At 41.7% G+C, this 25,695-nt stretch overlaps 1 protein-coding gene across 1 annotated transcript in view; it reads right to left on the minus strand.

Annotated features, from left to right (window-relative positions):
- Positions 1-25,695, minus strand: part of Myo3a (myosin IIIA) — a 173,536-nt gene that overhangs the window by 41,780 nt on the left and 106,061 nt on the right. The window contains exons 19-26 of the mRNA XM_010614690.1: positions 16,431-16,584; positions 14,847-14,935; positions 12,990-13,119; positions 9,331-9,410; positions 8,805-8,882; positions 6,373-6,578; positions 3,415-3,526; positions 585-747 (exon numbers count right to left, since the gene is read on the minus strand). Coding sequence (XP_010612992.1) covers positions 585-747; positions 3,415-3,526; positions 6,373-6,578; positions 8,805-8,882; positions 9,331-9,410; positions 12,990-13,119; positions 14,847-14,935; positions 16,431-16,584 — 1,012 coding nt within the window. The remainder of the gene's footprint in view (positions 1-584; positions 748-3,414; positions 3,527-6,372; positions 6,579-8,804; positions 8,883-9,330; positions 9,411-12,989; positions 13,120-14,846; positions 14,936-16,430; positions 16,585-25,695) is intronic.

The raw sequence follows: 25,695 nt of genomic DNA on the forward strand, positions 1-25,695 counted from the left end.
AAGAAATTTTGAAAGACATTGTACCAAGACTCTGTTTAAATTTAATGTCCTAAGGAAAGACAGAAAGCAAAATCCAAAGACTCTTAAAGCCTTTTAATAAAAAAATTGTGAAGGAAAGCATGGTAATAGATATTATTTCCTGAGAATTAATAAAAAGGGATGCCCTTTAACAAAATAAAATTCAATTAAGTTGTCAAACCTATGGCAAGTGTAACCTTTGAAACAGAGTAGGAAGTCTTATTGTCCGAAGCATTCTAATACTGTACTGCTTTCTGAGAGTCATAATTACATCAATCGCTTGTTGCAACTTGGACAATAGGTCAACTGCATTTCATGAATCCTCAGTAGAAAACTTAAAAATTAAATTATTTGATTTAAAACAAAACATTCACTCAAATATTAAAAGTGTCAATCACCAAAACAATCTAGTTTAGATTTAATATAGAGAAAGTATCCAAGCAATACAGGCTGGGAATAAATACAAAAGCAACATGAGATTGGAGGTCTGTATGTAGGACCAGCGGATTCCAACTCATTTGTACATAAGCACGATGCTTGTCACAGCATGAGGTCTGAGTTATTACCTGACTGTAGGATTATAGCACTTTCTTTCCTTTTCTGCTGGAGTTTTTGGTATCTTCTTGAACCCAAGAATGCCCTCACATAGGCTTGAATTAGGATGAGCTTGTCAATGGCTTCCTTTCGCATTAGATTTAACTGTTCCACGTGGTAATATTTAAGGAACACCTTAAAAGAACAAAAATACAATACAAACAAAACCATGCCACACACGTGGGAAGCGCTCCTGTGCTCCACTTTGAAGGGCAGACTGCCTATTAAATCTTCTTTAGATTCGGGAAATTATCATCTTTCACTTCCTTGGCCTATAGGTAGTTATGACAGAATAGACTTTTATGCTTGAAGAAACCACTTTCTTGGAGGAGGAAGTAGAAGATGGCGGCAATATTGCTTATTTACAACAGGTAACCTTGATATTTTGTTGGATGGGACAAAAAGAATGAAGAACGTTGAGCTTATCTTTTAGAAAAGTTTCAGCATCACATGTTGAGCTGATTTATGTTTTAATAAAATTTTTAGGCAATGACATTTCCAAATTCAAAAATCTCACCCAGCTATTTATAAGACAGAAGACAGTTATAATCATTTATTCATCAAATGGTCATTAAAATATCTATTATTTGTACTCATCTGGTGGGAGTACAGAGACTTGTCAGTGGAGGGACTAAGGCAGAGAGAGGCCCCAGGCAGTTTTAATTAACAATATTGCCACTGGACCCCCAGGCCACCAAGGAGAACAGAGGTTTGACTCGGGTCAGTTTAAAATCAACAGTAACCAGAGTAAGGGCGGAGCCTGAACACCCCAGGTGTTCTTCTCATGGAAGAATTTTTAGTTTCACCCCGCACCCTGAGGAAATAGAAAGTACTTTTCAAATTTTAACAGTTAACTTTCCTAATGAAAATCACCTCCAAGAGTTTATTGACTCCATCAACAAAGCCGCATGAATTCCAGCTGCAGGGCTGAGTCACCTTTGAATTCTCGGAGCTTTCCACCGAACTCGAGAGCCTGCCCCACAGGCAGAGTTTAGCATTATAGATTTTGATTGAATTCAGTTTTAATTTCTACAGGACCCAAGACGTTAATATATTTAGTCTGTTCTGATGTTGACAATTCATTTAAAATTCAATTTGTTTAAAAAGGTCATCATTTTTTCCCCTGCATAATATTAGAAATGTTCTTATATTAAATACTTTTATCCATGTTAATGAGCTGGAAAAGGTGAAGTGGAAAAATACAAACAGCTTTAAAATGCTACTTAAATATCATGTAGAACTGGAGGGGCAAAGGGCCTTTTTACACGTTAAAACTCCATTTGAAATCAGGCGTGTGTTTCTGACCATAAATGATGAGATTTCGGCCTGACAGAATTTGCCTTTGTGAGCTGAAAGAAATGGGTGTAAAACACACACGCACTTCCTCAGCGCCCGGAATTTTACCTTGCTAAATATTAAAGTAAATAAGTATCGATGAATATGCGGACACTCAGTCTAGGCCTGACAGTTGGCAAGCAGCCCTCATTGGGTCACGGAACTACCCCGTCACTGAGTCTCCCGGTAACCTCTCACTGATGCACATCTCTGTGAGGAGAAGCTGGCCTTCATCCTGCTGAGGTAGCCGAAGTCGTTGTTCTCGATGGCTAATCCGGGTATCTCGACTTTCCTGCATCCCTTCCTCTTCCTCCCTAGCGTTACCTTTAGTAGGCCCTGAGTTGCAGTCAGTGTACACTGTGCCTCGTGCATTTCCTTCTCTCTGTCTCGCGACACTTTGATGGTGGGTGAACATCCCAAGGCTTGTTATCTCCAAGCAGCCGTGTTACTGCCTCCGTATTCAAGGTCAGTTATGGTTCTCTTACACTTTCTTCTCTAAGGGGTTAAATAAGTTAAGGTCTGATAGGGTCTCAAAGCTAAAGAGAAAAACTCCCATATCCTAACATGTAGTGTAGAAATAACTGAAAATTTTACTTCAGATAAGCTTCACATTTTTAACAGAAACAAATTTGAGAATTAATACATAAAACAGAAATACTATTTAGAGCACTATGATTCTCTAAAGATTTTTCCCCCTCTATTTGGTGGTGATTAAAATAGACAAAATATATTAGTCTATATTCAGTACCATTTGAAGTTATGTTCATTGTAAATGTTTTTTGATAAATATTCAAGATAAATATTTTCTTGTATTTAAATTTTTTTCTTTTTAAAAATTCAGTGGCCCCTCGAGTTATGACTGGCCTGACATAAAAAGGGCTTGGGTTAACTAGGTTATGGAAGCTCATCTGTCTCATTATCATGCACCCAGGTAAACATCCAGATCTCAGCTGTACTGATTTACAACCAGCTTGAGTCACAACCAGCCCTTGGAACTGATTGAGTTTGTAAGTCAAGAGTCAACCGTACATGTTTTCAGTGCACGATGTCTACATTCGTCTTTGGGAGTGGGTACATGTGCTTTGATACAGCTGGTTTCTTTTTTCGGTTCCCTTCCTCTTCCCACCCACCTCCCTCCCTGTGCCTCTAATTTCCTTTTCCCGGCTTTCATTCTTGTTATGATTTTTCCTAGCTTATGTGCATGTCATACGGTGCTTCATTCTCTGAGGTTACAGGTTCCTGTACATGGCATATCTTAATTGTAGTTAGTCCTCCCCACCTGCAGTCTCCTGGACTCCCTTCCCAAAAGGAACCTTTGTGAATTTGTAAATATCATCCTCTATTTAAAAAACAGAGATTCAGTAACTTAAAAGCTATGATATTTTCTATCACTGTAAAATGCTGTAATCCTCAGTAAACACAATGTAATCATTCAGTTTTCCCATAAAAATTACATGAAAACATTACTTTTGTTTTTCCAAGAGCCCAGTTATCAAGACCTGCTTTTTCCAGAATGGCAGCACAGGTGTCAGGGCTCACAGGGGGCTCCTCGCTGGACTTGTAGCAGAGCACGTAGTACCTGGAGTGGGGAGAGGTGCCAGTTAGTGCCCTGGAGTGGCCCAACCTCTCAGCACCTGGCAGCCATGGACAGCGCTGCCTGAGCGAAGGGAAGAGGCTCAGGCTTGATGTGAGTGGACCTGAGGCACCCTCAGAACAATGGTGTAGACTGATTCCTCCATGAGTGCTGCTTGCATTGCTGCAGCCCTGGGAGCAAACTACCATGCGGTGTGCCAAGTGGGGAATGAAGCCAGCTTCCGTGGATTCTTAGTGTGAGACTTTATTGGAAACAACCACAGTAAAAACCTAGTACTACAGTTTGGATTGTAAATACCTGCAAAGGTCCCACGTGTTGAAAGCTGAATTATGCCACAAGAAAAGAAGTGAGGCCCAGTGGGAGGTCTTCAGGTCACTGGGGTGCACCCTTGAAGGGGGCACTGGGACACCAGCCCCTTCCTTTTCCTCTTCTCTTCCCTCACAGGTGAGCACAATGAGCCCTCACAGGCCCCCAAAAAACAATGGGGCCAAGGAACCACGGACTGACACTCCCAGACTGTGAGCCACAGTAAACCGCTTCGCCCATTAAGCTGATTATCTCAGGAATTGGTTATAGCTCCGGAGAGCTGACTAAACACAGTATCCTGTGCAAAGGAAGTTCACACTGCATAGTTTCACTTGAGACTATTCCTCGCCGCAAAGCAGAAAACAGACTGCACAAAAGGTCAGCGGAAGTTTGCATCCTACGAAGAGGGTTAGTCAAAGCTAAGCCTGGACAGAGGGGCTAATTAAGTCCCATTTACGCCTCCACAGGACCTAGGCAAATTGTTCTGCCTTCCTGCAAGAGTCTATGCCAATTTAGATGACAGCTTTCAGATTAGTGACAGAAAAATTTAACCTTTTAATTCTGGAACTTCTTGTTATTCAGAACAGTTATTCATGTATTTTCTATATAGTTTCTATGTAGTTCTTCCTCATTTCTTATGCAGTAATTTGCTACTTCATTAGAGCACTGAACTTTGAAATGTATATATACACTAAAAGAATTTATTCTTGTTTCTGACATTCTAAAAAATAAATATCTTTTGAATACATCATTACAAAACTAAATACATCACTATAAAACTAGATCGATTTAGTTTTGCTTATGGTTTATATTGTAAAACCACAGTTGTTTTTAAAAGCACGAAGTTATCCAGGCATTGAAGGCTCCGATTTTAACCCAACTGTTTTTCTCACTTTATCTTTTGTCACTTTACTCAGGTCCATTCTGCCAGTCCAGGCTGATGCCCTCCGTCCTGTCTCCTGCAGAGCTCCTCCCTGCCCTCCCCATGAGCTGCACCGCGGTAGAACCCAGCCTGAGGCCCTCTTCTGATACTCTTTCAGCTCTGGGAGATGTTCTTCCCTCCTCTGCATGCTTGCCCTGTGTGTGCCACTCTCCAGACTTGGTACTGATGGCCTTGCATTGCTTGTTAACTTTCTATGTCTGTGCTCTGATATCCCTAACTGGCCCATTAATTCTTGACGATAAGCCAGTTTTAAAATTTTATGATTCCCACATTTCTGAACACAGTGGCTCGTACATGTCCACACACACACACAATCACTGAAATTTAAGGGAGATTATATTGATATTGCACTCGTAATACTAATATTAGTATTCAAGCAACTTACAAGGATTCTGTCTCCTAAAACATGAAACTTAGAAGGTCAAATTTTACTTTTAACTTGAAATTTAAAACTCTTTTGTATCTAGTATTTTGGGGTTACTTGCTTTTGTGGACAGAATGTAGAATGTGCCTTTGGACTAATAAGAAATTCCAATAGTATTTATTTATTAGCTTTGGTAGAAAATTCAGCATGATCTGTAGTGAGTAAACTCAATGATTAGATGTTGGTTACATTTCTGAATTCTAAAACTTAAAAGTTTAAAGTTGGTCTTAAACTACTATAGAATTTTTCTAACCTAAAAGCTATTATATTGATGTAATTGTGATATTCCTAAACACTAGTAGGATTTTCTTGATTTCAAGGCATTCAAATGAATATTCTTTCATTTCCAGTTTTGTAAAGAAAAAACACCAAGAACTACTAAGAAATGCTGAATATATGAAGATTAGCAGAGAGAATCAGAATTCTCACTGCATTTAGTCAGGGACTCGGTTACCCCAGTAATTTCTCTATCATGCTAGACAGAAATCACAATTTGTCGTACAATCACAAAATGAGTCTTTGCGTTGTTCTTAATATTCATTTGTATAATTCGCAAGAGGCTGATGCTTTCTTTAACACTAGATTTCACCTGGAAGTTCATATTTGAAAGTGAAATTTATTTAAATTTAATGGCCAATAGAAATCATACAATTGATAACTATAAGGAACACAGACATCCAAATGTTAAACTCACATGATATTGAACCTTTCCATTACCATCAATATATTAACTCATAAAATAGAATTACCATCTGGGGCCTTTACCCACCAGATGTTGGAAGAACTTTCCCCTCCCAGGGGTGACATATGAATGTATCTGCAGACATTGCCACGTGTCTCCTGAGGGGTAGGATCCTCCAGGCTGAGAACTGCTTTCACAGGTCTCATAACACATGGCAGGGTCAGGATGCGAACCTGGGTTGTCTGGCTGCTCAGCACAGAATCTTGACCTTCCAGCGTCTGCCCACATCTTTCCCTACCACAGAGGGCCCCCCAGCCCAGTGAAGAGCCACATGCTCTTTTCAGTGTTTGCTCATTTGCGTGAACAAGAGGCCTCTCTCCTTGACCACCGAGGGAACTCTTTCCTATTTGGTTTCCTATTTTTCTGAGGGATTTTAACAAAAGCTATACAATGGCAACTTAAAGCAATCCACATACCGCTTTATAAAGTTGGCGAAAAGTATCCGGTGTGAGTATCCCAGCCTTCGAATTCTTGCTGTTTCCAGAATTCCTGTGTAGCGAAGCTGTAGCAGGACCTTCTCTCTGTCATACTTTCTCGCCTGACGCTCATTATTTGGTTTGATGCAACGGACAAAATGCGGTTGGCCCGCCACCATTTTAGACAACAGGTCCATCAGGGAGTACTACGACATACAATAAAATAAATTTCCCGGTGTAGCACACATAAACTTAGGAGCCTGCAGGTCCTTTCACTACAGTGATAACATTTGAAAGTTGGATGTTAACAAATGCTCATACTAACATAGTAAGTGGAGGGAGATCTAATTCAGTGCAAATTTTACTTGCACTTTATCTTGAAGATTACAGATTTGCTTATAAAAAGGTGGAAGTAGTAAGACAGAACTCAGCTATTAAAAGTTTGCCTATAAACTCTTTTAGGCAACTATTGCTTTTTGGGGGTACTGGGGATCATACTCAGGCCCTCGTGCTCGCAAGGCAGGCGTGGTCTTTAGGCAACTTTAATTAACAGGAAAAATTAGTTCTGACATGATTTGTGAGTAACTGTAGTCTTTCATGCAAACTTACTGAACTACACTATTTAGACACACAATTTAATTCAGTTTATAATTTTCTTCTTCAGAAAGTTTAAAAAGTACACACTTTAATCAGGGTCCCAATCACCTCCTCTGTCTTCAAAACACAGAGATGTTAATGCAATTTAATATTTAGAGCACAGAAATAAAAATAAGCAAGTTGTTACTCACTGTGAATATTCTAGTTTACTTATTTGCTTATTTATTTTAGGATAATTTTTTGTTAATAAGTATAATAAATAGTACCTTATTTAAAGAATGGTCACAGATGGAGCAATAAAGAATAATGTATTAGGATGATCACAGTTCACTGAATGTAGAATTCCAGCAAATCAGTATCTCAAGGGCCAGGATCACAATTTATTGGCAAAATAATATTTAGACATGGACAGTGCTGAAAAATGTATCTCTGCATTAGAAATGTAAAAGTCTAGGCAGAGAGTGACAAAAAATACTGAAATTGGACAACTGACAAGGCACTGAATTTGTATGCCCTCCTCTCGGATCAGATGTGATCTTTCCAAACAGCTGTGTCTGCCACTTTGGAGCGCCTCTGCCTTACATTTATCTGTGAGTCATCGGTCTCTTCGTCACACAAACATCTGATAGGCACTGCGATGCAAAGGGAGTACAAATTTGTTGGCTTTTGGAGCAGGAGCACATTGCAATTTAGGCACTGGGTTTGCTTAGGGACCAAGGCATGGTGTACTATTCATTCTTGTCTGTGGCATGAAAATAGCTTTAAGGACATTACATGCTGGGTAGAATTCTCTTCTATCATTTTTTCACTTCAGCCTGAAGATGAAAATGATCTCATGAACTAACTTGGTTTAAATGTACATAGAGAGCCAACGGCAGAGAGTTGTGACAATAGTGTGGATATAACTCACATAAACGAGAAAACAATCTTCCACTAAACACTTTCAGTGATTCTCCTGTGCCTCCTTGAGGTGAGGGGAACGTATCAGCAGCTGAGGTTAAGACACTCAGACACACTATGGGTGGCTACGTGTGCTCGGTCTGCTGTGAGTTAGGGCTCAGAGAGCACCCGATCAAAGTATTTGGATAGTTTAAGGAGTACTTCACGAAGCCCTCAGAGAACTGGATATATTCTCTGCACACTCACAGTAAACTTAATCCACGTTCCCCTCCCTCCCTCACATTAAATTATATGACTGATGATCTCCCAGGGTTAGATTATATTTTCTTCATGTTGCTTGGGTGGCCAATCTGATTTTATCAAAAGAGATAAAAATAAGGGAGAACGGTCTAGAATATGGGGAAAATGAAGTGTTTCTTGCATTTTCTTTCTCCGTATTGTCCTGGGCAGGTCTCCTTGGTGCTATGAGGAGCCAATTCCTTGACTTTTCTCCTCACGCCGTTCTTACACTGGCTTTTACCACCCTGCTGAGATACCAGCTCATGTATATGCAGGGAGGCATGGACTAGAGATGTGCACTCCACCCTGTGCCTGCAAGTCGTCCTGAAATCGCTTGGGAAGAGGAGGAGAAGGACATTGATAGCACTGAGTTAATAAGTCTTTTAGATTTTATCCTAGTAGAAATGCATTTGATTCTCTGGACAAATTTTAATCAAGGTATAGACTTCTATTAAGATTATCATGGAAAAACAAAAATATCAACAGTTTTTGGCAGTACATTCTGACATGGCCTGGGTCTAACGGATACTTTAATGGGATACAATGAATATTCTCTTTTGCTAAAAGTGCTCTGATACTTTATACCAGATTGTGTTATCTATAACTCATTTACGGTAACATCCTTAAGCACAGCACGGCATAATGAAGTATCTTACTCTAAAATACGATGCCACTGTCTGTGTTTTCATATTGGTTGTTTCCAGGGCATGATGGGTGGCTTCTCTGGTTTCATCCTAAGGAGACCAAGGAAGAGAGTGAGGCCACAGTGCCTATTATGTTTTCTGACCTATAGGTAGCACGTAGCATTTTTCTTCAGATTATCTTAATTATGCATTTAAATACACAAAACTGTGCCATGTGGCCCATATTCATACTTCCAGGTAATTTTTTTTTGTTAGCTGTACTGTTTCTTTGGTCAACTGTAAATGCAGGTATTTCTGACCTTTGCTGACAGATACAGTTTTAGCTAGTTTTAGTGTAACGTTTAAAACTATTATAGAAAGATGTAGGAGTATGAGAAACACATGACTTTTATTTGCTATGAGTAATGTGATGGTAACAAATATCCATTTAAACAGAAAAGAAACAACAAAGGGAGAAAAATTAAGGAGAAGCTGTGTAAGAGCACACAAATATTGCTAAATGTTGAATTCTAGACTCACGAAAAATGCATTTTCTTACCTTTGTCAAGTTCACTGATTTTTCTGAAGTCTTCATTTCATAGTTTATTATATTTTTAGTTTTGGATAGTGGCAGGTTACCTGTGGGAATATAAATAAAAATAATTTATCTCCTAGAATTTTTAATGACTAAATGTTTTTTTATCCCATTTGATTATTATCCCAGTTGAACTTATACTATTGAGACTCAGATGCTTAGTTAACTATTTATGGGAACAAAAATAAAATAGTTATATGAAAATTGGCAACAAACTTTAAATTCGGACCCCCACTGAAACAAAAACAGAAACACCAAAACTTCCAGTTTGGAAAAGAGAAAGGGCAGAGGTAAGAGTTGTATTTAAAGTTGTATTTTTCCAACTGTGAGACAATATGAGGTGATTATTAGAAAAAGAGTAATTTTCTTATTTTGTGTGTGTTAAATGGCAACCAAGAGTTTTCTAAAACACAAGCCAATCTTTGCTATGAGCCTTGAAGAGTATGTGAAATATTAATTCACATGAGGTGCTTGTAAGAAAATCTAGTGTGGTTGGAAGAAACGGCCATTTTCAGTTTAGCATTCAGAAATCCGTGCTTCATGTGAGTGGCTACATAAAAATGCACATTCCAAGGCAGGGAAAGTTATGGGCAAAGAAGCCAGAAAGACTTGACCTGGACTCTAAACTGTAAAAGTTGTTTGCTGTCAGGTCATTTACTTAGTGTCTGATCTGTCCTCTGAATCCATGGACCGGGGATGCTTTTACTGTAACTCGTCTGGAAGGTAAGGTTACCTTCAGAATTTTGATGAAATGTGGCTGTTTTCTGGCACATGGTGGCCCATGTTCCCTGCTCTCTCATCACCCTACTGTGATGGCCAGTCTGACTGTCAGCATGACCCGCTGAGAGACTGGCCAAGCTGCCTTCTGGGTGTGTGGAGCGGGTGGTGGTGGGGACTATCTCTGGCCTCCTGCTCTTGGCTCTTCCCGGTTCCCTCCGCTTCCTGCTGGCCATATGAGCTGCCTTCCTGTGCTACACAGCTCCTGCCTTGAAGCCAGAGCTAACCATGGATTTAAACCTTTGAAATCCTCAGCCAAAGTAAACCTTTTCTCCTTTAAATTGTCCATGTTAAGTATTTTGTCCAAGCAATAAGAAGGTGACTAATACAAGCCCCACACATGATAAACCAACTAATAGACGATCCAAAAGTTTACCCCTCCAATGGTAATGTTCAAACTATCTCCAACATTCAGGATCACCTTAGAGAGATGATAGCTGTTCTTGCTCCTTGTTTTAGGCTGAATATTTTTGGCTAAGCCTTCCCTTTTCTTTTTTTCGCAGTCGCAAAGGGTTGGCCTTAATATGATGGCGCAGGAAGGAACCTTGCCTGGGATGTTTCTGGTGGTGCCTCTGATTTGCTTTCTTTCTCCTTCCTTCATTATTTTGGGAAAAGGGCTGAGATGGGTACGCACCATGGCCTCCCTCCTGGGCTGAAACTGTGCACATTTCAAATGCAAGACTCAAGTGACTCCAGCAGGTGGACAGAGACAGTAATGTGATCTTCAGAGATCTTCATTTACTGTCATTTTTTACTATTACCAAAGACAGTTTTAAAAACACTTCAATGAAAAACAAAAAAATTATGACAGCCTTATGGGATCTCTTAGAAGCACGATAAATATACAAATTCTAGGAACACGTAGGCTAAACCTATTACTTAAATTAGTCCACTCAAATTTTAAGGTTATCTGAAAATGAAAAGACTAGAGGAAATTTAGAAAAAGGGGAATAACTTCACTTAGCAAAATGTATATATTAGCCATTAAATTACTTAACAAAGTAAGTAAAAAGTCTTTAAAAAAATTCATCTGTGCAGGGCAACAGAAATTAAAATTGGCATAGATCTTAATTTCAGAAAATGTATCTATTTGCTTTTATAGTTGATCTGATGAACAAAACTGCGATAAAGCAAACCAGAGATATGAGCAGCAAGGAACTATGGTACATTCCCCTTAATAGTGGGTGAGATAAGTTCATACATGAAACCATAAGGCAAATGACCATGGTTTATTTTAGAATCTTGGCTACGTCAAGGTAACTTAAAACTGTCCATTTCAAGATTTTTATAAGCTACACTTATCAAGAAGTATGGTATTGCCATAAAGATAGGTAAATATCAGTGACAGAAAGGAGTCCAGTCATTTGAATGGTGTCAAAACATTCAGTGGGGGATAATTTTCCTAACAAATGGTGCTACAATGTTTGGAAAGTGACAGAGAGGGTTGGGGGAAGGATTACAAAATGTCATTAGGATACATCTTGCGTGCTGATGAATATATTCACCATTAATTTTGGTTTTGTAACAGCATGGTGTGGGACCATGTCTCACAAAGTCAAAGAATGAACTCAAGGACAAAGGAGGTAGACAATAGGAATGTTTATTAAGAAGAGAGAAATAGCTTGCAATAGTCAGGGGGGGACTCAAAGGTGGGTTGCCATGGGACTCTCTGTCTAGGAGTTTTTATTAAAAAAATCCTCAGAGGGCCAGGGGTTTAGCTCAGTGGTGCTGTTGCCTGCCTCACAAGCATAAGGTTCTGAGTTCAATTCCTGGTACAAAAAAAAAAAAAAAAGAATTGGGCCTATGAGGAATCAAGGCACATAGAAAGCAAGTCTGCAGGTCTCTCTTGGCCTCCAACCTATCTAAGTGGTTTATTATTAAAAGTACAAAGTAAGAGGGGAATAATGTTTTTCAGACACATAGGAGCAGAAATTGTCACTGTGAAGTTTTCATAGTGATCATCTACCACCTTGCTTATTACCCTGCTTCTTATGTTCCTGGACTTAACTGTCCACCTGGTTCTTGTTAACTCTTGGCCTCAAGCTCCTGCTTGTTCAACTAAGGCCTGGTCATTCTAGACTTTATCCGAGGCACTATCTTCTGCCTAACCTGTCTGTAATAGTGATACCTGCATAAGTGTTGTGTATGTAACAAGTTTTGCTGGTTTTACCCCAGTTAGAATTCAATAAAATTATTAAAAAGTATAGAGAATAATTGTAAATTTTAGTGAAGAGAACCAGTCCAAACTATAGTTTATTTTCATGTAAACCCAAACATAAGGCTGTGCATGGCCAATGGAATGAAGACGTGTGATTTTTAAAAATTATTTTGAGACAGAGTCTTGCTCTGTATTCCAGGTTGGCCTGGAACTCCCTATGTAGCCAAGGCTAGCTTTGAACTCATGCTCTTTCTGCCTCAGCCTCCCAAATGCTGGGATTACAAGCGTGTGCCACCACATCTGGCTGAACTTTTAATCAAAGAGCTCACTATGCCTCACTATGAGGCAGAATCTCAAGCAACCAACCTCCTGAAATCACCCACTTTGGACCACAGCAGGTAGTTCTGGACCCTTTTGAGGAGAGTGTACTTTTCCAGGCAGCTGCTAGCAAATCATCTCATTTTCTGGTAAATGCCTCCAGCACTTTAATAAACAATGTAGATTTTTTTGTATTCATATATATTTTTTTCTCAGATGACTGGGACAGAGATTATTAATAAATGAATACTCAGTGAGCTGAAAACAAACTCATATGAAAAATTGGGGATTATATTCACACCCATAAAAGAGACGGAAACTACTTCATTGGGTTTTGAGTAACCTTCTGAGCTAGTGGAAATCACCTCACCTGTTTTGGTCAGAGGGTGGCTGACCAGTTGCCGAATCACACTGTTTTCTGATGACCTCAGAAGCAGCACGATATCAGTTGGAAGGGTGTCTCTGTTTTTAGCCAAGAACCCACTTGCGTTGTAGAGGACCTGTGACAAAGGGTGCTCTGTGATGACCACAGTCAGAGTTGTCGTCACCAACGAGTTTGCTGAGAGCTCACTCTTTGCTGAGCAGCAGGGACACAAAAACTACAAAGGTGATCCCTTACAGTTTGGCTGGAAAAGTGAACTTCTCCACATTTAGTGTCTTCTACAGGAAAACAAACTTGTGTCTCACTGGTCTTATTTGGACTGCGGTTTGATTCTTCCCCTTACACTGGAATCTGTTTCTTTCGCTGGAGAGATGAGAAGCAGTTGGTACCAAGGCATTCCTGATTCTATGCTAACTCTGACTTGGCTATAATTGGTTGTTATCTTAATAGTGGTGGGCAAACACATTGTGGGTGTTTGTGTTTCTGGTACTTCTAAACTTTTAAGGCATCTTGAAGATGAGAGTAATCCACAGACGTCTGAAGAATAACCCAGTAGGGTGGTTGTTATGGGTTGGATTATGTTCCTCCAAATTCCTATCAAAACTCTGTGCATGCATACAGAAAAAGAGAAAACGGAAAAGAGGCCACAGGAGGACGGCCAGAGAGCAGCTGTCTGTAAGCCATGAAGGAGCCACAACCAGATGCCACTTTGATCTTCGGCTTCTAGGATCCAGAACTGTCAAGAACATAAATTTCTGTCATTTGAGCCCCCCAGCCTATGATATTCTTGTCATGCAGCCTGACCAGACTAAAAGACTTGTTTAAAAATACTGGATAAAATAGTCATTGGTGATTATTGATGCAAATTCTCAAAGGAGGCCTCTGGAAAAGTTTATGCTGAAAGTCATGAGAGAGGCTGTCGTTTTAAAGCTTTAAGGTCTCTATTTTTAATGACAAAAGTCTGTGGAATATTGACCAATGTGAAGACTGCCAAGAGACAGGGCGCTAGCAGTTCTGGTCATTTTACTTTTATGTATTTCTCATTTTTTCCCATTATTTGATCTGAATATCTTCTCAACCTTTACTTGCAGCCCTCCAGTATGTATGGCATCCTTCTGAGGGACTAGGCCATTATTCTCCACAGACAGAGGGAAGGAGAGCATCCCCCGGGTGTGGGAAAGAGATCTGAGGCTGCTCTGGTGTGTGAATGCATCTCTATTGATGTGTGCACATTTTCCCCTCCAACTATGCAACAGTCCAGCAGCCAGCTCCACTTGTCTGGGCTAGCTCTGCTCTCTGTTTTCTGTCACTGAAAGGGAAGAGAGACAAGGGATGAAATACACACACGCACGCACACACACACACAGAGCATCTAAAGTCTGAAAAGCACAGCTTATGCAAAAGGTCCTCAGCTATTATTACAAAAAGAAAAAATTAGGTGACCATCGCCAGCTCGTCACTCACAGCCAAATCTCCTGATCAGAAGGATAAACCTTTTGAGTCTTGGTTCCTTCTTTCCTTTTTTCTCTCAGTTTCTTAGTAAGAGTTCCTTTAGAAAACTAGAACTTACTGTCTTAGGTTTGTCATAGACAAGGATTTGTTCTTTCAGGCAGACTGCAGGTGTGTGCCCTGCGCTGTGAGTGGCCTGAAGGTGAATGGCTCACAAAGGCCAGGACAGACTGCAGGGTGCTGGGGAGCAGAAGTAGGGCCTGGTGGGGACAGAAATCGCTGGCTACTTCATTATAACTGTCTACTGCTATTTTGGGGCTTAATTTCCATGGCAACCCTCATTATTTGATAGAAGGCTAAACAGAAAACTAAGTTATAATTCTTGAGAGGTCTTACCTTTCCTGCATAATGGTAAATTCCAAAACTAAGTTCCATTCTTTTGGGTCTCCAGAAGTACTGTGATTTTAGGTTACCTTCAAATTTTTCTGCAGAAAAAAAATGTCAGAAATTAAATTCCAATACCATGCATGTAGAAGATCCTCAGAAAATACTGACAGTCTGAATCATTTCTTTTACCACATTGTACAGTGAGCAAAGGAAATTTTATGTAGCTAGTGTAGGCAGATTTGGAACGTTAGTATAAATGGTAAAGCAAAATCATGATGGTTTAGAGCAGTCGTCAGATCTTACATCAGAGTCATCCTTAACGTTTGTTCACACGCAGGCTGCTGGGCCTCACCCTCAGTTCCTGACTGAATAGGTCTGGAAAAGGCACCAACAGTTCATGTTTAACACGTGCCCAAGTGTTGCAGATGTTCCTGGCTCGAGAGCCATGGTTTGGGAATCACTGGTCCAGAGGGGAGGAACTACTTTGAGGCCATCCAGCCAAGGAGCCTGAGAGGCTGAGTTTGCTGCCCAGCCACACAGCCGGACTTTGGTGGTTTGTCCATCCTTCCATTTGAAGGTCGTTACTGATTACACAGGAAGCATGAAAAATAGTAACAGGAAGTTACACTTCTGTAACAGTTTTAAGACACTCAGAAAACTTGTCATTCCATGTCCTAGAAAGGACCTTTTCATATATCCAACTGACTGCTATTAAAATATTTTTCGTACAACTTTGTTTTTTTTTTTTTTTTTCCATCTGGAACTGTCCAAGTAGAAGGCGGAATAGGTCGATCGGTGACTCAGGAGGAAACAATGCCATAAGACTCAATGGTGAAAAAACAAGATCTGCACATCACCAAAAGTAAGAAAAAAGTGATTTTAAATATTCTGCAAGTATTTGTTAAAAATAATGACTATCTCCCATCACCAGGGGATATGGTGTTCCACATTAGAAAATGATTTTCTCACTTGCCTGAAAACTCTCAAGGTTTTTCCTTTCTTAAGTGGGACTTTTCCATTTTAACTATTTTGGGCGATAATCTCCTTAAATACATTAGGCACATCTATGCCTTCTCAAACAGAAAAAACAAATCCATTAAATCTTTGTTTGATGACTCAGGGTTATCACCATAGACATTTATTAATGTGCTGAAACACAGAGGTTGTTAAGGTGTTGGAGGCTGTCTCCCTCTGTTCAGTACACGGGTCAGACATTGCAGATGGATTTGTTTCCTGCCTGCTAGCATTTTCTTTTGAAATTCTAGGTCTGTCTTTGCTCTGCCCACCAAACTCTGATGTGGAGTTGGATAATTTCTGAGATAATTTCTATCCTGAGATTCATTTTGTGGCTGGGCTCCTGACATAAAATAAGAATAAAGCCAATGTCTAACCTTGTTTAATTATCACTAGACATTTCATGTTATCATAAACACTCTCTAATGCAGGTATGAGATGCAAAGTCTCTTCTTTAAAGTTAGATGTGCAAGGTTTGTGACAGTTATTTTCTCCGGGATTATTTAAAGTAATTAAAAAAACACAGAGTTATATGACTGCATTCCTAGAACCATAAAATGATACTGATTTACATCTCACCTATAAGAGTCTGGTCAGTGGCCTTGGGAAATCTACTTTCTTCATCCAGTAAGGACAATAAGCCCATTGGCTTCTGCAGAAACATATCTAAGAGGGGGCGGTTATCTTCATATTCAATTACTCTAGCATCAACATCTTCATTGAGATATTCATTCTATAACAGGTCATGACACAAACAGAAAAATTCACTTAAAATTGTGTGGATTAGGTACACCTTAAGAGTAACTACCTACAATTGTACTTTACAGACATTATAATAAATTGTCACCTATGGCATTGTCCTTAAACAGAGGGTATCATTTTAGTTTTCTCTCCAAAGAACTTCTAGTTCATTAAAATCAGCACTGACTATAGTCAGGATAATAACAAGAGGATTTCTAGTCTCTATTCTAGAATTACAGATCTCTCAGTTTTCAAATTTTAGGAGAATGTTAATGAAATGTAATGACTATGTTCTAGACTTTATAATACATAAATTATGCATATCAGGGTTACATTTTCCCTATTGGGTCTCTCAGGAAAATTGACACAGCTTTGAAATTATTATTTCAAACATTAGGTTTTAGTAAGGTGGATAACTGGGCCACGGGAACAACCAAGGCTCTAGAACCAAGGACACACACACAGTTTCACATCCGGGCTGGGCCACTTCACTGGGCGTCTAATCCATCGGAATTTTCTTACTGTCTAAGCTTCTCTCTTCTCCTCCGTTTAAGGGGGTAACAATCCCCATCTCAAAAGTAAACACACAGGGTGCACTAATAATCACGTGCTACTGAGTATAAGATGCATAAGTAAGGATAACCACAACGACTGCTGAACTTCGGCATCAGCACGGTGTAGATGCTAATGACCCGCCTTAGAGAAGGACATGAGGATGGAGTGTGTCCAGCTGTGTTCCTCGGACCCTGTGTCCACACCACTCCCCTGGCCCTGTGCCAAAGTCTGCACACACATGCTCTGAACCACAGCTGACTAGTGGAGCTTGTGGTGGTGGCGGTGGAGTCGATGGTTTTCCAGTGATGAAGCAAACTCTGCCACCAGGCTCAGGTATGGAATAACTGCTGACCAGGGAACACGTCTCACCCTTCTTACCCGCTTAGGTTATAGATACTTTTCCCAAGCATTGAAATATATTCTTTAATTTCTGACCTTCTTACATGTTTAGTTGGTGGGCATTTCTCACAACCACTTTAATATGTTAATTCATTGCACATCCTGTAACAAGGCACTGTGGTGCACGATGAGGAGGTGTCTAAAGCAAGTATGCTGTCGCGGCAGAGTTAAAACAATTTGGGTGATAACACAAGGTGACACGTGGTAGATAGATGCTAAGTATAATACACCATACCCATTTAGCGGAAGACAATTTATTTCTGGCAACTTTGGAATTGAGCCAGTGGAAGGAAGGTGGGGGCTGAAACACTGACTATGGGAGGAGTCTTGTGAAGCTGAAATATTTCAAGGGTGTCGTGAGAGAAAAGAAGTGTATTTGTGTTGTTCTGCTTCCTGTGGTGCCAGGGATTGGACTCAGGACCGGGTGCATGCTAAGCAAACCCTCTACCAGGGAGCTGCACCCTGGTAAAAGCCCAATGTGTACTTTAAAAATAATACGAAATCTTGGACTGGTGGTAGAGCTCAGAGGTAGAAAGTTTTTCCAGCGTGCAAGAAACCCTGGGTTTGATCCTTAGCACTGAAAAACAGACAAACAAACAAACAAACAAACAAACCCAAAACCCAAAAACCAAAAATCTGATGGATAAAAAGAAAGGAAAACCCATGGCCTAAAAAGTAAAGAACACGAAACACAGTTTATCCAGTATAAAAAATGAAAGCAGTACAGAGAAGTTTCACAGCCTTTTGATTTGAAGGTAACCTTGGGAGATGTCTGGAGGGCTAGAATTATTTTACTGTTAGACACTTAGTGTTGACAGCATATAATAGGTTCAATCATGACTGCGAAATTCCAAAGAACTTTCGTGTGCTTTATATAGAAAGCACAGGAGGTTATGGTCTAAACTGATGCATTTGTCATTTCTATTTGCCTGTGTCAAAATCCACGGTATGCTTTTGTGGCGGGTCAGACAGAGCAGAGATTTGTAATTTGGAAAACAATGGGCTCCCCTTACAGATGCCTGTTGGCATTATGGACTCCAGGAAAATCAAGGGAGACAGAAATATTGCTGCTGTGCCCAGCAGTTATAAAGTACTTACAATAAAATAATCATGACTGGAACAATTTATACATATTTTATAGCAGTTATGATAGCTGAATTGATTTTAAAAAACCAAGCTCACGTCTCCTCAGACAGCCCTCTGACGGCCCACATATGAGAGCACACTGCCGGCAGAAGAGTCACTGTGCACTAAAGCTCAGTGGTCAGCGCACACTGTCCCTACTCTGTCCAGACCAGACTGCCCAGGTCCCTCTTCAGAGTGGGAAGGTGGACAGGCATTTTCCATCCCTGTCAGGGAGGACGGGAAATGGGAAGATGTGGATGTGAGGAAACCCTACACCCCCAAGTTCATTCCTGCTTTCCACTGACTTTAGAGTTTCAAGTGGTGGCAAAAAAGTCCAGAGGAGGCACAGAGGCATGGCCATGTCCTCAACAAGTGTAGACGCTCAGCACCCGAGGGCCAGCCTAAAGGAGACTCAAGATCACGGCACCAGGCCCGGACTCAGAGCAAATTTGGGCCCAGAGCCCTCGGCGTGCAGGGCTGGGGTCGCCACGGTCTCGCCTCTCCAGGGCCCTCTCCCGGGCCCTCTCCCGGTCTCCCACAACCTGGTAAGGTCGCTCCCCTTACACAGCTAGCTGCCGTCCACCAGTCCTGGGATGCTCAAAGTTTTCAGTGTTGCTGCTCGGTGACCTCTGTCCTTAGAATGAAAACCCCGTGTTGGCAGCCTGACCCCACTTTTACATTTGGAGACAGGGGCTGCTACCGTGGAGACTGAGTCAACAGAGATTCGAGGGAGCCCGGAGCCTGCAAGGAGACACAGATGCCCCTAAGCCACAGAGGGAGCCGGGCAGGACCAGCTCTGCAAGGCGCGGGCCTCAGAACTGGGACGAGAGTAATTTCTGTTGGCTAGAGTCCCGCCCCTACTTCTTTTTCATACTCGACCGCCTCAACATTTATGTTTTACTGGGACGTTTGCAGGGCGTATGGGCGGCGCTCCTCCGGGGGAGGTGGACGGCCAGATGTGTCCCAGGCAGATCTATCTGCTCGCTGCTTCCCATCCCGCATGTTTCCTTTTGCTCTCTGTTTACAGTTTGGCTTCTCATAAAAGAGAAGCTGTCAGTATTCAAGCTTGCGAACCTGCAGAGGCTTCCGCCCGTCCACGTGAGCGGCGCCCGGCTGCACCCAAGGCCCGCTCTGGGCAAGGAAGGCCCGCGGGAGCCGAGTAGTCCTGCGTGAAAAGAGGAGCGGGTTCCAGCCGGTTTCCCGGGAGGAAGAGGAGCTTGTGCCTCGCCTCCCCGCGTCTTCTGCGGGAGCGAACCCGGCCTTCTGCGCGGACCCTTCCCTCTGCCTGGGCTCCGGGCCTCTGCTGGGTCCTCCGGGAAGTTCCGTGTCCAGCGTTAGATCCCACTCCGAGCCTGTGCGGTCTTAGCAGGAGGCTCACCCAGCCCTGTGAGCTCTTGGGAGCACTGGCTGGACAGCATCTGATTCACCTCACTTAACGTTGTGATCTCAAAGCACATCCGTTTTTCTATAACTGACTCACAATTATCCTTCTTTACGGCAGAGTAGTATTCCATTGTGCATACGTGTCAGATTTTCTTTGTTCATCTGTTGGTGGACAAACAGGCTGCTTTCAGATTTAGCGATTGTGAACTGTGCTGCTGTAAACATGGGTCTGCGTGTGTCACTCTAATATGATGTGTTTAAGTCTTTGTCAATCCTTTGTCGTAGTTCATGGTGAGTCCCACGAGACGGTATCGTTAACCTGAGATGACACCGGTGTCAGAGAGGACTAACTTAGAATTCGACAGACAGTGTAGTGAGGGTGGATTTTGGGAAATTCCCAATAAAATATCCATGTTTTATTTTACATAGATTTTACGGAACTTTAGCGTACAGTGTTTTAGAATGCCGTGCCCCAGAGCAACTTTCCTTTGCAGGAAAGGGTGTGTATAACACGGTTTAAGGTGAAAACCCCGATCTCCTCACTGTTTTCGGCGGGTATGAAACTCACGACCTTGACTTGTAAGGCAGGCACGGTGCCTCTGAGTTACATTCCCGGTCCAGTCCGCTCACTTCTGGTAGATGATGCCTGTTCTTGACACTCTTTAAAATTTATAAAGGATTTTATAAGCATATATTCTAATGGCAGATATCAGCTTGGGGCAAGGAGACATTTGGGTTAGGAATTCAGAAATGCAATTTTCTTTATACGAGGATCTCCTTTATTTCAATTATTTCTTCCTCACTGATGTGTTTAAATCTTTGCCAAGATTTTTTATCTCATGTTGTCCACATACACTTTACCTTCCCAGAGTGATAGTAATTTTGTGGGCCTGGGCTCCTAGGTGTTTATTTCACTGAAGTTTACTTTTCATCGAAAGCTTTAAGAAGGCTACAGTACGATAAGAATAAGTGTGACTCCACATCGCATGGTGGATGTTGCTCCAGCTTCAGCAAGGAAACAGACTGAAAGCGGCAAGGACGGGAGAGAAGCCAGAGCGAAACTAAGCTGTGCTCCAGACGAGGACAAGGTCCGGCCGGGCCGCAGTGGGGCCTCTGGGTGTATTCAGGCACCTGGCAGCAACGCCCACACGCAGCGAATGTGGGGTGCAAGGGACATTTCAGTGTGATGCCCAAGGACAGCCCAAAGCTCGGCTGAACATTAAAGGTGGGAGGAGTTACATGAAGGGTTTCTGGCGCATTTGGCTGGCTTAGTGTTTAAAGAAAGTGCCTTCAGCATGGCTTTTACTAGAGAGCCAAAATGAGGCAAATCTCACCACAGCACGTGAACAGCAGAACAGGAAGAAAAAAGGATGTAAAAATTTTAAAGTTTGCACTTTTGGGCACAAGAAACATTTATAAGAGGTTTATTTTTTAATTGTCCACACAGTTTTTAATCAGATGACTGATTCTTGTTACTTTATAATGTTGAAAATGTCAGTATTGTGCCTTGCATCATTTTTTGGTTCTTTGCAATTGCCATAAATTATGTGTGGGCGCCCACATTTACACTTTATACTTTAGGGCGTGAGAGCTGGAGGCAGAAGGCACACGCCCCACTGTCTGCCAGAGCTGTAATTGCTGTCCTTGTTTCCACGATGTGCAGGAGACAGTCTCCTGCTTACGAAATTCCTCCTGACTCTCAGCTCTAAACACACAGGTGCACACGGAACTGGTAAATGTAACAGCGCAACTCTGTGGAGAAAGCAATCTTAATAGCGTACACTAGATGCAGACTTCAGTCCAGGCAACACCTCCTCCAACACCTCCTTTACCGTACGGAGAAGACCAATGCAAGGCACAAAAAACACGAAAGGGAACGGAATTCCAGCACAATCCTTCCAAACACCCGTGTGTGTGCTGGATGCCCAGTGGTTGATGCCCAGGGACCCTAAAGGACAGCGATGTGACATTTGTCCCTCTTCAAACTCATGCCCGGGGGTGGCCAACTGACAGTTGGTGTGTGTTTCCCTTGACTTGGAATACAGACCGTTAGGGAGCAGGGCTAATTCTTTTGTATCTTCTGTACCACAGTACAACACAGTAGAAAATTAAAACAAAGAACAGAACCCACCACTGCGGCCCCAATGTGTGAGGACCTCTGACAAGAGATGTACCTCTCTAATGCAGGAGTTTAATACGGCAGCCACAACTCCAAAGAACCTCACACTTTCTGCTACACTCTGCTTGCCGCTGAATCCTCTTTCGACCAGCAACAAACAAAAACATACCAAATACACCAGAAACCTTGGCCATCTGTTTACTGTGGAAACTCAAGGCGAGGGCTTCTGTAAAAAGACGCCACCCTCATCAGAAATGCGGAGAGATCGTTTGCTGTCCTGTGACTGCTCACCAAATGTCTTCTGGAAATTGTGGACATCAGCAGGGTGTGCACCAGTAACACCGAACCGTGTAGGGGGGAGGGCAGGTATACAAAGGCTGTATTTTTGGAATGATACAGCAGAGACCATTATTTTCAGCTTCAGTTCATTTAGAAGACAAGTTCCACTGAGTCTCAAAATTTCAGAAGATTACACTACGTTTCTCATCGGATCGTATCCTGCAGGGGCAGCTGTCAAGACTACCATCTAATTTTCTCACCATTGTTTTCAGATACAAATTGACTTCAATGTTATTAAATCGATGTACATAAGGTTCTTTCACCAGGACTGCAAGAATATGGTAGCTTTAAATACTGTAAAGTATCACATGCAAGGAAATTTTCAGGAACTACCTACATATTATACAAACTAGGAGAATGATGCTACTATAGATCAGTATTCTTAGCATTCTAACTACTAAGAAAAAGAAAGAGATTCAAGTTCTAGATGGTGTAGGTTGGTTGTTGAGAAATTCAGAGGCCTTTAGTACATGACAATAGAAAAGTAGGCTATGAAGAGAAAGGACACAGAGCCGCCAACGAATGGAGAATGTGATTTTCCAGATTTTGGAAAATGTTTTGAAAAACAATACAAATGGTGTGCGGAAGACAACAATTTCCAGAAATATAAAATTATCTGCTTGGCAAGCTAGAAGCTAGGTCACTAAGATGTTTTCTTGCAGTCTGTTGATTATTTTCATAACAGAAGGCAATGGGAAAATTATATGCCCAGTACCTTTGTGACCAACTTTTCCAGACCAGCCCACTTTACAACTAAACGGGAATTGGACGAAATGAGGAAACAGATCGGCGCAATGTCACAGAACTCTTAGTTAATTGCTGGTTTGAGTCGGACCAAAGTGTGCCACCTGGGCAGGTGCTGCCCAAGGCGTGTGTCCGGGGGAGTTAGCCAGGGCATTTTTATGTCCCATGCAGTTGACAACATCACGTCCTGCTCACTGGCACAGAGGACCTTAAAGTCAGGAGCTGTCAGTCAGGTCAAGCTTCGATTAGACTTGACCAAAAACGTGGGACCACAGCCTCAATTAATGATTTGTTTCAATGCCTATTTTTCATTTACATAAATTAAATGTAGTTTTAAAAATTCATTAATTTTAGTGGTACACTTTCGGTATACTACACGATGACATGCATCTTCAGAAGCTTGTACCTTCACATAATCTACCTTGGTTCTTATTTTTTCTCCATTCCCCTGCCTTTCCTGCACCCCCCTCACCCCCCCATTTACAAAGACTTCGTTTCCTTTTTTTCCTCTCCCCTATCCCCCACTTCCCCTACCCCAGTTTGATAGTTTCTTCCTATTTCACATTATCTATTATACATCTCGATCCTTATTTACACTTTGTTTTTCATACCAGAGAAACTATTTGGTATTTATACACGTGTGTCCTATTTATTTCACGTACGAGCACCGCCTCCATGTTCATCCACTTAGCTATAAATGTCTTCAGTTTCTCTTTACAGCTGAGTAGTACTCAATTTTATTAAAAAACCACATCTTCTTTATCCAGTCACCAGGTGATGGGCAATTGGGCTGTTTCCAAGATTTAGCTGTTATAAACTGTGCTGCTATAAACACGGGCGAGCATATATTGCTGTGGTGGAAACCATGCACTGCTCCACAAAAAATGGCTGCTATCCAGAAATCAACCAACAACAAATGCTGGCAGGGCTGCAAGGGAAAAAGGAACCCTTCTCCATTGTTGGTGGGAGTGCAGATTGGTGCAACCACCGTGGAAATCAATATGGAGATGCCTCAAAGAACCAGGATTAGAGGCCCTATTGACCCAGCTATTCCACTACTGGGTTTCTTCCCCAAAGACTTAAGTGTGCTTTTAACTATGGCATCTAAGGCATCAGGTTAGGTTAAGAGTTTCTTAGTTACATTATCTGCCTTCACAGGAAAGTAACAGAGTGAAAGAAAAACAAACAAACAAACAAACGTGCAATCATATGCTAAAATCTGGGTCATCCCGACTCATCCTGTATCCAGCAGATCACACACATTCCTTTTCCTGGTCATACTTTGGCCACCAGTGTCTGGTACAATGTCTAGCAAGGTACCAGACGGGGTTGGCAATGGCCTTAACTCCTCAGAGCACTTTGTGTAATCCTCGGTACTAGTGGCGTTTTTAATTACATTGTGGGAAATTTTGAGTTGTTTCGTTTCAAAAGATTCTCAAGAATACTTTGAAGGTCCTTAAAGAATCGTTTCTGTCGCAAGATCCAAGGCACAAGAAGAACATCAGGGTCAGAGATGGAATTAAAAGCCCAACAAAAGGATTTAAAAACTGTAACACTCTATGAAAAGTCAGTCACGAAAGTCACTGACATATCTACACTCCACTCTAAGGTTAGTTCCAACAAGAGTGGGCTCCAATCTCACCCAGAAAACAGAGTTCTAGCCCCGCCAGGTGTTAGTTCACCCCGTGGTAGGTATGTGAGGTTCTGTCACGGCTTCCATGTCAGGCCGCCCGATAGCTCTAGGTCAACACGCCCAAACCAAAGCGGGGGTATTGGTTTCAGTCTCTGGTTTGAACAGAGCCCATAAATATTGTGAGCTACTGAATGAACGAAGATGGCATTCATTTAAGTAGTATTCACGGAGCACTTCTGTGTCAGCCTCTGAAGATAGAGAAAGAAGTAGATGTGTTCCTGGACTACAGGACTCTTGGACCAACGAGAAGGCAAACGCGAACTCGTGATGTTGAGGATGAGGCCACACAGCGGCCTCAGATGTCAGAGTCAGGCCTGCGTTCAGCGCATGCTGCTGGGGAGCTTGAGCAGGGGTGGGGGGGCAGGGAGACAGTCACCTCACGGAGGGGCGGGCAAGAGTTTTGTGTGGTGGTGGTTGTTGTTTTATTCCCTGTTTTTAAGATTTTAGTGCCATTGCTTCACATGCCTAGGCTATGGAAGGACCCCAGTGGAGGGAGGTGGAGGAGGAGACACACAGGGGAGAGAGAGAAAGGGAACAGATATGTGTCAGAACCAGGTTAAGAGAGAGCTGAAGAGCTGACATCAAGTCCTAAATTCATGTGCTTCTGTATTTGGCTTAAGAAATGTCACGATCTAAATGTCTTCTTTTATGACCACTGTTTTAAAAATGTAATTCCACAACAAATTCTCAGCAAGCCTAAATGTTTTAAATAAAAAGAGGCTCATGCACCCCTAACTTACCTAAAT

Source organism: Fukomys damarensis, unplaced genomic scaffold (assembly GCF_012274545.1).
Source record: "Fukomys damarensis isolate Sample0158 unplaced genomic scaffold, DMR_v1.0_HiC HiC_scaffold_37, whole genome shotgun sequence".
Taxonomy (NCBI): domain Eukaryota; kingdom Metazoa; phylum Chordata; class Mammalia; order Rodentia; family Bathyergidae; genus Fukomys; species Fukomys damarensis.